This window comes from Hyaena hyaena, unplaced genomic scaffold (assembly GCF_003009895.1).
Source record: "Hyaena hyaena isolate Hyena2069 unplaced genomic scaffold, ASM300989v1 scaffold_36, whole genome shotgun sequence".
Taxonomy (NCBI): Eukaryota; Metazoa; Chordata; class Mammalia; order Carnivora; family Hyaenidae; genus Hyaena; species Hyaena hyaena.
The window spans coordinates 151,212-164,238 of NW_024080668.1; the positions used below are offsets into that span (position 1 = coordinate 151,212).

Consider the following 13,027-nt stretch of genomic DNA (forward strand, 5'->3'; position numbering starts at 1 on the left):
TGAGGGTGTGTAATACATCTCTGTGTGCGTGGTTCAGGGACACTGCTGTGTGGGTGTGTAATACACCTATATGTGTGCGTGGTTCAGGGACACTGTGCGGTGTGGGTGTGTAATAATCTGTATATGTGCATGTGGTTCAGGGACACTGCGGTGTGGGTGTGTAATACATCTATATTTTTGTGTGGTTCAGGAACTCTGTGATGTGGGTGTGTAGTACATCTGTATGTGCATGTGGTTCAGGGACACTGTGCGGTGTGGGTGTGTAATACATCTGTATGTGCGTGTGGTTCAGGGACACTGTGCGGTGTGGGTGTCTAATACATCTGTATGTGCGTGTGGTTCAGGGACACTGTGCGGTGTGGGTGTGTAATACATCTTTATGTGCGTGTGGTTCAGGGACACTGTGCGGTGTGGGTGTGTAATAATCTGTATATGTGCATGTGGTTCAGGGACACTGCGGTGTGGGTGTGTAATACATCTATATTTTTGTGTGGTTCAGGAACTCTGTGATGTGGGTGTGTAGTACATCTGTATGTGCATGTGGTTCAGGGACACTGTGCGGTGTGGGTGTGTAATACATCTGTATGTGCGTGTGGTTCAGGGACACTGTGCGGTGTGGGTGTGTAATACATCTGTATGTGCGTGTGGTTCAGGGACACTGTGCGGTGTGGGTGTCTAATACATCTGTATGTGCGTGTGGTTCAGGGACACTGCGGTGGGTGTGTAATACATCTGTATGTGTTTGTGGTTCAGGGACACTGTGTGGTGTGGGTGTGTAATATATCTGTATGTGTGTGTGGTTCAGGGACACTGTGCTGTGTGGGTGTGTAATCTATATGTGTGGGAACACTGCTGTGTGGGTGTGTAATACATCTATGTGTGCGTGGTTCAGGAACACTGCTGTGTGGGTGTGTAATACATCTATGTGTGCGTGGTTCAGGAACACTGTGCTGTGTGGGTGTGTAATACATCTATATTGCATGGTTCAGGAACACTGTGTTTGTGAGTTTATAATGTATATGTGCAGAGTTGAGTGCTTGTTGTGGGTCAGTTTTTCAAACTTAACATTAAATAAAGTAAAAATATCACAAATCTATAATGTTAACTTATTGTCCATAATATGTATCATTAATGTATTTTATGCACAAGCACAAAACCAGGTGCAAATTCCCTTGGTGTACTTGAGACCAGTGCCGTTCTAAGAAAGGATGGATTTACATGCTGTTTTACTGCAGCTGACTTGCTCTCCCAGTTGTGAGGTGGTTCCGGTCACTTTGGCAGAGGCTGTGACTTATCCCAGTTATTTGTATATTGATAAAACTTTTGACACGGCTGTGATGTGACGTAGTTCTGCATTGACAGCACTTACACACCTACCATGTGAAATAATCTAATTATAAACCTAGACCCAAGGAAGCTCGCCTTGGGGTCCAAGGAGATTATAACTTGTCATGTGAATGATTCAAAATACGGTTACATGAATTTTCTTCAGATTATTGGAATGAAATTCATGAAATAATTCTCATAGAGTCTTTGCAAACTAACCTATTATCTCCTGTCCTTAATTTGGGCAATATGGTGTGATTCAGTTACCGGAAAGCATTTAAGCTTTAAATATTAAAATAATCCAGAGTCCCGTTAAAAACGATTTTATTACCCACTGTAAAGTAGTCATTGCCTGTGGTGACCTGGCAGTTCATTCTCATGAACATTGTTTTCATGTTTATCCTGTATATATACATAACTGTGCGATTACCATTCATCAGTAGAAATCTGCCCATTTTATTTCATCTTTGTGTAAAGCGTCAATATCTGTGACCATAAATGAAAATTTAAATTTCACATGTAAAGTTCTGTTGTTTACATGGAAAGTAAATACATATTTGCATCAGATCTGCTGTCTGTCTGTAAGTCTCCCTGCCCTCACTTGATGGTGTCCTGTGCACCTTGGACTCACTTCTCCTGAGCAAACTTGCTATCTTCCTCCCGTCCCCTCCCCACGGCCTCTCTGACCGTGTACCTGGTCAGTGAACCCACTTGCTCAAGCTGGAGGCCTGTCTCAGGTTCACCCGGCTGCCGGGTCCTGCCGGGTCTAAGTCCCGTGAGCCCCTCTGCGGGTCTCTGCCCCCAGCGTCCTCCCTGCCACACAACTGAAATTCTTGCAGTGAGCTCTGGTCGTAGCCACCACAGCTGGTGTGACTCTTGCCTGGACGCTGTCTGCTCCTCTCCGGTCGGATACCGCTTTTCCTGTGTGCCTTTCCTTCTTCAGATGAGGTTCCATCCTGTGTGCCGACCCGTCAGGCCCTCCTCTCACCCACGGGAGGCTCTTGGGCGGGCCAGTCACTTCGTGCTCACAGAAACACTCTGTCTTATTCGGAGTTGTATCCCGAGCGCCCAGTACATAAAAGATCCTCAGTAAGTACTTACTGAGTTGGTGAATTAGCCCCCTTCAGAAATAAAATACAAATTGTAATTAAATTCTCAGTCTTAGTAAGAAGCATAGTAGTTTCTTGCAAAAGAGTAAGAAACGCCATTAAGTTCTGGTCAATTCATACTTAGAACCAGTCTTGTGCCAGGTTACTGCCCACCAGAAGCTTAGATGTGGAGGGAGACAGACACACGCACAGAAGGAAGGACGCGCTTCAGCAAGTCTGCCCGGGACTGAGGAGAGCTGTCTTTCTCTGTCAGACTCAGAGCACTCTTTCCGGGGCTGTGTGGACAAAAGATCTCAGAGGACCATGCTGGCCGTCGTGGACTACATGCGGAGACAGAGGAGGTAACGGAGCGCATGTCGCCTCTGGAGTTCGGGGACTTGGAAGGGGAGCTTGTTACTGTGGCTGCATTTCCACATTATCTGAGGTGACGCTGCTCGCAAGGTGCTATATTTAATTTGTGTGATGCTTATATCCTCTTGAAATCATCCGTATGCAGGTGGTGGCACTTTGGTTAAGCCAATGCCAGGAACTTCCTAAGATAAAAGTTTCTTTGTATGAATCGTGGTCCTCAAAATGTGTGGTTCTGTGTAGTAAGGCTGTGCTACGGGAGTATTTGTTTTTCTGGATTGTGAGAACGGGGTGTACAGGGTAGGGTCTTGTTCCTGCTACCCCTCACGAGGTTTTCACCACTGAGTGCAGGAACTGCTAGAGTGAGTGGTCTGATCTCTGCTGTGCCAGCATTGAGACTTCAGAAGAAATAATGTAGCAGGCCCGCAGCCTGGGCAGCAGGAGGGGGTGTCTACGAGTGTGTCTGATGGTGGCAGCAGTGATTGATGCGGGGTGGGAAGGAGACGTAGGGGAGGAATGAAGAATCCCTTAATGCCTTTACAGCTGTAGCTGTAACTAGAAGCATTTTGTTTCTTGGTGCTTGTTTCACTTCTGAATCATTCAGTGCAAATTCGTCATCCAGGTAGAATGGTATTGACATTGCCAGTCCCTGGAGAAGATAAATATTGTTCACATTCAGTTTTCATTCTGAATAGGCCTTACCAGAGATTCCTTAAGAGAATATGAACCAAGGATGTAAGGACCTCAGTTTATGTCCGGTTCTGGTGCTTTGTGATCTCTGAACTTAAGTTCCTCAGCTGTAGGTTTTTTTGTTTTTTAGTGGTTTTTTTTGTTTTTTATTTTAGAGAGAGCACATGCAAGTGAGGTAGGGTTGAGGGGGATAGAGCGGGAGAGAGAAAATCCCAAGCAGGCTGTGCACTGAGTGTGGAGCCTGACTTGGGGCTTGATCCCACAACTCTGGGATCATGACCTGAGCTGAAATCAAGAGTCAGACGCTCAACCAATCGAGTCACCCAGGCACCCTTCAGTAGCTACAGTTAAGTGTCAGCTCTGTGATAGGCACTGTATTCATCAGCCTGATACATGTTATTTAATCATTGCAACTTCTGTGGAAGATGGATATCATTCCCAGGTTTTACAAATGAGAAAATTAAGCCTCCAAAATCAAAGTTGCTGAAGGTGATATATCTTGTAGGGAAGGGTCCAACTGAACTTGAACCAGGCTGTATGCTGGTCTAAAACCAGTGCTTTTACTCACCTTGTCGCATTTCATTTATAGTGCTGGTTTTAAAAGAGGGGCGGCTGGGTGGTTCAGTCGGTTAAGTGTCCGACTTCCGTTCAGGTCATGATCTCATGGTTTGTGGGCTCGAGCCCTGTGACAGATTCTGTGCTGACAGCTCAGAGCCTGGAGCCTGTCTTTGGATTCTGTGTCTCCCTCTCTCTCTGACCCTCCCCTGCCCCTGCTGTCTCTATCTTTCTCTCAAAAATAAATAAAACCCTTAAAAAAATTTTTTAAAGAGATAGATGATCCCTTCCGATTGTGACCCACTGTTACCCCAGAAGGTTTTTTTTTTAAGTAACTTAGGCAAAAAAAAAAAGAGAGAGAGAAAATAGACTACAATAGGAAAAACATGTACTTGTGTCTTGAAGAAACAGTATTTTCATTAAATTGGTTACTTTTTTTTAATGTTTTATTTATTTCTGAGAGAGAGAGAGAGGCAGTGTGAGCAGGGGAGGGTCAGAGATAGAGGGAGACACAGAATCTGAAACAGGCTCCAGGCTCTGAGCTGGCTGTCAGCACAGAGCCCGACGCAGGGCTCGAACCCACGGACCATGAGATCATGACCTGAGCCGAAGTCGGAAGCTTACCCGGCTGAACCACCCAAGCACCTCAAATTGGTCACTTTTTAAAAAGGATTTCTGTAGGTGTTATTGGATATTCTGTGCAGCCTACCCTTAGCCTAGAATCCATAGACCTCAATGGACCCTCAGTGGAGGGTGAGTGTGAACCCCAAATTTGTATGAGCTGATGATCTATAGCTTTTATCAGATTCTGTATGGGGTTTGTGATCCAAGAAGGGTCAGGTAGGGCTCTTCAGCCGTGGTGTATTAGCCTGTTTACAGCTGTGTGTTGGGGACATGCAGGTTTTGGTTATTTGAATGTACTTTTCTTTATAACACTTGCTACTATTGTGCTGTCTATCAGCATACTTTTCTTTTGATATTGAAGTTAAACAAATGGACATGACTTCGTGTTGAATTTTTCTTTAGGCCTTCCTTAGGAACCGTTTTTGATGATGCTTTCTGGCTGGAGTTGAATTATCTGGAGGTTGCGAAGGTGGCTCAGTCTTGTGCTGCACACTTTACAGCATTGCTCTACGCAGAAATTTACGCAGATAAGAAAAGCATGGATGACCAGGAGAAAAGGTAATGGAAGTTAGACGTTTAGTTTTTGAAATCAGTGTTGACATCATTTCAGTAAAGGCATGTATTTTTATTTTTGCTCCCATTCCCCCATTTAAAAGACATTTTAGATAGACATTTCTATCTATTTAAGTGAAATGATAATATTTTAAAAGATTTAAGTAATTATGCTCTGAAAATAGAGGTGCTTATTCCTTGAGAATTATAGAAATTCTAGGTAGCAAACTCCTAATTCGTCTCTTCATTCCCTATAGTAGGTAGCATTGGGAATTTAATAGAGTGATCAGTAAAAAGTTTTCCAATTCCCTGATTTCAGTGAAATTACTGTAACCATTAATCCCCCAGCTTGATGAAGATCCATTTTCCTCGTTTATTATAACGTAGTGTAACTGATTTCTTCCTGTGACTAAATCTCTTTCATTACTTTGCTATCTACCTGTATTTGTACTAATTTAATTGACTTATCCTCTGAGTTAGAACTCTCTTAGGAGTTGAATAGGTGTTGTCCTAGATCTTAGTAAAAAACAAGAAAGCAAGGAGGTTAAAGAATAGAGAATGCACACTGTTAGCATCTCAGCTGCACTCCTCAGATGTTACTCATTTCAAGTAGCTTAGTGTTTATTTTTCTTCTTAGCCTCATTTTCTCTACCATAGAATCACTCATTTTACAGAATTGCAATGACAAAGATATAATATATTGCTAAATTTCTCATGCTTGCTACTTACAATTTCTACTTTAAATTGTCCTTTGCTACTTAGTTTCTACTTTGGATTGTCCTTAAGCTAGAGACAGTGTAGTTTTTAGACTGTGGAAAACTAGGAGTCAGAATTCAGGTCCTAGTCCAAACGTAAATAAATGAGTTACTTGAACTGATTTCTTAACTTTCTGATTTGGTATTTAATTTCTACTTTTCAACTAAAAACAGAAATCTATAACATGTAGATACTATGTATAATAATGTAATTGATTTGTTCATTATCACTATAGACTGTATGACGACAGTTCTGTTCATTAAGTATGTCACGAGTAAGAAATTGATTGTTGCTTATTCTCAGAGACTTAACATTTGAGTTAGTATCTGCATACTGGGCAGTAGTAATTATGATTTAAATGTGTTTCAGTATCTTGGTTTCATTGTATAGTATTTCTTACTAATCAGGAGTGAATACACTCGTCTCTGAGTATAATGTTTATTTTTGAGAGGGAGAGAGAGAGAGAGAGCATGAGTGGAGGAGGTGCTGAGAGAGAGAGGGAGACACAGAATCTGAAGCAGGCTCCAGGCTCCGAGCTGTCAGCACAGAGCCCAACACTGGGCTTGAACTTATGAACTGTGAGATCGTAACCTGGGCCAAAGTTGGACGTTTAACCAGCTGAGCCATCCAAGCACCCATCTATGAGTATAAATAAAATCACCTTAATGTGTAGATAGGTGACTTTATAGAATTTGGCAAACTTTTGCAGACTTGTTTTACTAACAAGAGGCCCTGAATTTTGACTTGGTTAACTTGAGGAAAAAATAAGTCTTGCAGTTTGCCTTAAGAGTCTGGTTTTAATTTTTTTCCCCAAGTACCTGATGGGAAAGGAAGGGCAGACAGAGAGATGAGCTTGATGGAGGGTAGGGAAAGCCGGTTTTCTTCAGTGACTCAGTTAAGTACCCTAAAGTTTAATTTGTTAACTTGCTCCTGAGAATATATGAGATTTCCAAGTTAGTGTCCATAATTTTTCAGAAAGAAGTGCAAAACTCCCTCAAACAGATTTAGACCAGAGGGGTTCATCCACGACCTCAGTTACGTTGGTGTCCCTGGTACATGAGGCAGCGACTGCCAGGTCCTGGTGGCTCTGGTTTCCTGGATGAATTACAGCCGTAGACGGGCAGAGTCACAACCTCTAGTACTGCCTCCCCTGCTTTCCAAATTTCTTCTCTGAAGACTGTTTTCTGCATGCCCTGCCAGTGAGAAGAATAGATGTAATAGCTGCATATAAAGGTTGCGTGTTGTCGCTACCATTCTCTCAGGCAGCCGTCTCCTCTGTCCCATCCCTACGTGTTCCCTCTGGGAGGTGAATGTCAGCTCGTGTTCTGTGTTCATTCTTTCGGATGCCGTTTTTATCCTAGGAGTGTGAATGCATAAATGTAGTTTAGTTTTCCTCATTTTTGAGCTTCCTGACAAATTAAATGTGTACTTTTCTACAGCTGGTTTTCTCGTTCGATATTTTTATAAAATTTATCGATGCCGTGTGTTGCTGTGGTCAGTACTTTGTCACTGCCACTCCGTGTCCCAGCGGGAGGGTGTCCCGTGATTCGTTCGCTCCTTCCAGCTCAGGATCTGTGTCGAAGGGGAAAATTCCTGGTTTTTAAGGGATGTAAGAAGCTCAGCCTTCTAAAGATAGAGCCAGATTGTTTCTGAAAGTGGTCACACCCGTTTGCATACTTGTCAGAAATGGAGTTGAGGGGCGCCTGGGTGGCTTAGTCGGTTAAACGTCCGACTTTCGCTTAGGTCATGATCTCGCGGTTCGTGGGTTCGAGCCCCGTGTCGGGCTCTGTGCTGACTGCCAGCTCGGAGCCTGGAGCCTGTTTCAGTCTGTGACTCCCTCTCTCTCTGACCCTCCCCTGCTCACTCTGTCTCTCTCTCTCTCCTAGAAATAAATAAAACATTTAAAAAAAAAAAGGAGTTGAGGGAGTGGATCCGTAGAAAGCCTTATATTTGAAGGAGGGAGCCAACAGGAATCAGTTGATAAGTAATAATAGAGGCTCTCTCACTTAGGTTACTATTGATTTTAACATGGCGTTATTATTGTCACCAAGAGTTATAGCTGACGTGACCTCTGCGTTGAAATTACTGACAGGCTGAGTATCCCTGTGTACACGTGTGGCTGAAAGCCATGGCCTCGGAGTACGCAGATCTGTGCTTCCATCCTGCCACTTAGTGGTTTTATGTTGGGTGTGGTTTTATGACCTTGAGTGTGGGTGAATCCCACTGATGCACCTCTTTCTGAACACATTATTATTAGGCTTTTTAATTTTTGCTGACTTATCATGTATTAGGTGGTGTCTTCATGTGGTCCTAATTTGTGTGCCCGTGATTATTAATGAGGCTGAACTTCCAGTAAAACCCCTGACAGAACATTTAGAAATTGGAGAGCATTTATTTTTAAATAGGCATGGCTCTATAAATAAGCATATTTTGGCATAAGGCCTTCCCGTCTATAAGATTATCATTAAAATTTGATTGTCATTAGAAGAATTAATATTCACAATTTTTTCCATTCTAGGTGTAGATCATATTACATTTTAAAGTATAAATGGTTCATTATGTTTTATCTGTGAGCTTGGTCAGTTTTTTCCCATCCAGGGCTATTGTATATGTGTTAATAAGCTTCATAAGAGTATATTCTCATTAAAAGATGTGCTCTTGTGACCAACAGAAGCGTTATGTTTGAAGAAGCAAGCCAAAATACAACGATTTCTAGTTTGAGTGAAAAAAGTAAAGAAGAAACTGGAATAAGTTTACAGGTAAATATTACAGAGACTTTATTATTTGTGAAACTATTTATTGTGTATTATTATTTTGCTATAGAGATGATAGGGCTGTCATTTGATTTTCAAAGTGATGTTACAGTTTGGCCTGAGTGTCCTTTATGTAAGTTCACGGTATAAATGTAAGGCCTCGGGGTAGACAGACTGGAGTTCTAATCCTGACTGCCACTTGTTGTGAAATCTTGTGCAGATTACTCCCTCTTTCCAACATGAGTTCATCATCTGACACTTGGAGGTAAAACCACCTACCTCATGCGGTGCATTTATACCACAGATTTTCTGCCTTGGGAGCCTGTTTTTCTTCTTGATAGCATTTAACATTTGTAATCATATATTCATTTGTTTACTTGTTCATTGTATATCACATCGCAGAGCCGATTCCTTCTATAAATTTTGGTTTTTTTAATGTTTATGTATTTAGAGCAGGGAAGAGGCAGAGAGAGAGAAAGAGAGAATCCCAAGGAGGCTCCACACTGTCAGCGCAGAGCCCAACGTGGGGCTTGATCCCATGAACCGTGAGACCATGACCTGAGCCGAAACCAAGAGTCAGACACTTAACTGACTGAGCCCCCCGGTGTCCCTTCTGTAGTTCTCTTCTGTCTACTCCTGAGTTGGCCATTCTCACTGAATTTTTTGGTTAGCTCAATCCTCTGAAATAACCGTTTCTACCTCTTCACTTTTTCTTCCCTTTGGCTGGAGCTTGCCTCCTGCTTCTCGAAGAAAACAGGAGACGGAGAGGAAGTCCCAGCACGTCTCCCCAGCGAACATGGAAACCGCATGCCTCTGCTCCACTGTGGCCTTTCCTCTTGTTAACAGGTGGAGAAACACTTTCTCCTTCTGGTCAGCACAGTCCTTCCTGTGCTTCGTTGTTCATGACCTCTTCCTTAGGACAGTTGCCCTTTGCTGTGCTGTGCGCCCTTTGGAGGTGTCCACACATGTCACACTTCTCCTGTTCGCGTCATTCCCCTTCAGGGGCGCCTGGCTGGCTGTTCTCTGGGTCGTGGGTTCAAGCCCCACTTTGGGCGTGGAACCTACTTAAACAAAAATAAAGTCGTTTCCCTCTTCTGTTGTGTTCTCTTCTGTCGCCCTTTCTGGCCTCCCTTTCCTTAACAGCTGGACTTGTGAAAGACCGTCCGTGTTTGCTGCCTCCTCCCAGAAGCAGCACTTGCTCCTGGGCCCTGTGAACTTCATACTACTGGTGTGGGGATCGCCTTCCCTTCAGCATCTTCCCTGATGTTTCGCTAACACTTAGCCCCATCAGCCACTCCTGGCATGAAGTCTGTTCTCTGCTGGTTGATCCCATTCTCCTTTCTCTATTCCGTTTGTGCTTTTTTATTGTCTTTCCCTCTTGTACTGAGTCTTTGCAGTATTTTCTGTGTGTGAGACTGCACTAGGCTGGGTATTGAACATTCCAGCACCAAAGGCTCAATTTGACGTTCATGAATAGAAACATTTTAATTAGAATTCAAACTACAGGGACACCTGGGTAGCTCAGTTGGTTGAGCGTCCGACTTTGGCTCAGGTCATGATCTCACAGTTCATGGGTTCAAGCCCCGCATCAGAGGCCCTATGCTGCCAGTTGAGAGCCTGGAGCCTGCTGCGGATTCTGTGTCTCCCCCTCTCTCTCTGCCCCTTCCCCGCTAGTACTCCATCACTCTCCTCTCCTCCCCCATCAAAAATAAACAAGCATTAAAAAAAAGAATTAGAATTACAGAATTATGCCAGTACCCGTGAATTTCTATTTAGTAAATGTTTGCCAGAGCAAGCACCATTAAGGGAGTAAAATTGCTTGATCAGTTTTCTGTGCAGCGGTTTCTAACTTTTTCATTCTTCTTTTGTCTTCCTGGTTTCATTTTTATTTTACTAAGATGGTTTCAAACAGAATCCATTCTGTGTACGTTTTACAACAAAGATTTGAGCCAGCAAGCCTCTGCTTTATCCATACCGAGTTTTACCAATCGTAACATATTGCAGTTTTGGGTTTTCTTTCAAAGAAAATTCATGACCTTTATTTTTACTATAGTTTTCAAGAGTCAGACTTTGCAGATGCTGTTTTCCTGTGTGCAGTTTTTAGTGATTACTTTCGCATGTGTTAACAGCCTGGTGAATTGGGATTGATTTCTTACTTCATTCATGAATCTGTGAGCAGTTCTTTTCAGGGAGTCAGGGATCCACTTGTCTGGGATCAGTGTGTCGTGTTGCTGATTCACGTCTTCGGAACACGTTTCCGTATCACTGGTTTTCACTCTTAGGACTATAGCACGTAGAGTTGGGAGACATGTTGGTAATGGTATAATTTCCAATCTGCTGACTTCGTAAAGTGATATTTATCCCTCCCGATCTTTCTTGCTGCCATGTTGTTAGGACCTGCTCTTAGAGATCTACAGAAGTATAGGAGAGCCGGACAGCCTGTACGGCTGCGGCGGAGGGAAAATGCTCCAGCCCCTTACCAGGTAAAGCGCGAGCTTCTGGGCAGCGGGGGTGGTAGTTCTGTCTGGGAAGGAGCCACGCGCGGGCAGAACTCAAACTGTCGTTACAGGCTACGAACGTACGAGCATGAAGCCATGTGGGGGAAAGCCCTGATGACATATGACCTGGAGACGGCAATCTCCTCGCCCACCCGCCAGGCAGGAATCATCCAGGTGAGTCCCCTGCTCTGGTGAAGCCCTGGGCACGCGGAGGGGATTCTACATCAGGGACGTCTTTAGCCGGCCACGTAAGCTCTGGACCGGGGCGTGGGGGGCAGAACCCCAAGGGCCCCTGACCTGAAAGATAGTGTGGGTTGTTGACCACAGTCTCGTCAGCCTGCGGCAGGAGACGTGTGTCAGCAGTGCACAGTGTGGCAGGTCGCAGGTTACGGACTTCTGCAGAAAGCCTCACGTGGACTCTGACTCGTAGTCTGTGTGACACACGGTCCCGGGAGCTGTCACCTGTGCTGCTGGCTAGTGCCCCTCAGCCAGGCTCCCGTGTCTTTTTGTGTGTTTCAGGGGAGCGTGCGAAACAGTGTGGGGGTTTCAGTGATGGTGCTGTGAGAGTTACTTTTTGTGTTTTGGTTTTTGGTTTTTTTAATGTTTATGGTTTTTTTTTTGAGAGAGAGAGCAGGGGAGGGGGCAGAGAGAGAGGGAGACAGAGGATCTGAAGCAGGCTCCAGAGGGTGGAGAGTCCAATGTGGGGCTCAAACTCACAAACCATGAGATCATGACCTGAGCTGAAGTCGGTTGCTGAGCCGACTAAGCCACCCAGGCGCCCCTACTTTTCATGCTTGGTTGCTCATTTTTCTCTAGTTTTGTTGTCTTTGATTACTTGCTTATTTAATTTTTTTAAACTGCTGCTTAGGCCTTGCAGAATTTGGGACTCTGCCATATCCTTTCCGTCTACCTGAAAGGACTAGATGTGGAAAATAAAGAGTGGTGTGCTGGGCTGCAGGAGCTGTGCTTCCAGGCTGCGTGGAGGAACATGCAGTGGGACCGCTGTGCTTCCACCAAGTAAGAACCCAATGTTTTCTCTGCTTGTAAACAGTGAGCTGTTTTTATTTATTTTTTTAAGTTTATTTATTTTGAGGGAGGAAAAGGGAGAGAGAGTGTGTGCACAAGCAGGGGAGGGGCGGAGAGAGGAGAAGGGGAGAGAGAATCCTAAGCAGGCTTCATGCCGACAGTAGAGAGCCCGACGCAGGGCTCGAACTCAGGAACCGTGAGATCCTGACCTGAGTCAGAATCAGGTGTCAGGTGCTTAACTGACTGAGCCACCCAGGCGCCCCGCAACAAACTGTTTTTAATCTTACTCTGTGACTGTAGTTATGGTGTTTCTCGTGTGTGTACATGCTGCAGGCTGTAGAGGTGCCTGAGTGGCTTAAACATGACAGCCGGAAGCAGTTCTCATACCTGGCTTGAGTTGCACCCTCTTCTCCATCAGGGCGGTCCCACTCCCGCCCCCAGGACATACTTGAAAATGGAAATCTAAAATGTATTTTCTCCTGAGAATCTTTTCGTTGACTGTTTATGAGCCCAAAGAAAAGTGTAGCTCTCACGGATGGACCTTGAGCATGTTATGCTGAGCGAAATAAGTCAGGCAGAGAAGGACAAATACCATATGTTTGCACGTATAGGAGGATTAGGAGGAACTTGATGGAGGAACAAGGGGGAGAAGAAGGGGGGAAATGGTGGGGGAAAGGGAGAGAGGCAAACCATGAGAGGAACTGGAAACGTCACAACTCCAGTGGCATGACGGGAGCTCGGATGCCGGGTGTTGGGTGCGAAGGAGGGGAATTGGGGGAGTGAGCACTGG

The 13,027-nt window shown here is 44.5% G+C and overlaps 1 protein-coding gene across 3 annotated transcripts in view; it reads left to right on the top strand.

Moving 5' to 3' along the window:
* Positions 1 to 13,027, top strand: part of ATM (ATM serine/threonine kinase) — a 125,533-nt gene that overhangs the window by 81,320 nt on the left and 31,186 nt on the right. For 2 of the 3 annotated variants that reach the window (XM_039229142.1, XM_039229144.1), the window contains exons 39-44: positions 2,560 to 2,776; positions 5,055 to 5,210; positions 8,632 to 8,719; positions 11,108 to 11,196; positions 11,283 to 11,385; positions 12,080 to 12,228. In XM_039229142.1, the coding sequence (XP_039085073.1) occupies positions 2,560 to 2,776; positions 5,055 to 5,210; positions 8,632 to 8,719; positions 11,108 to 11,196; positions 11,283 to 11,385; positions 12,080 to 12,228 (802 nt within the window). The remainder of the gene's footprint in view (positions 1 to 2,559; positions 2,777 to 5,054; positions 5,211 to 8,631; positions 8,720 to 11,107; positions 11,197 to 11,282; positions 11,386 to 12,079; positions 12,229 to 13,027) is intronic. The other variant, XM_039229143.1, reaches the window with a different exon arrangement.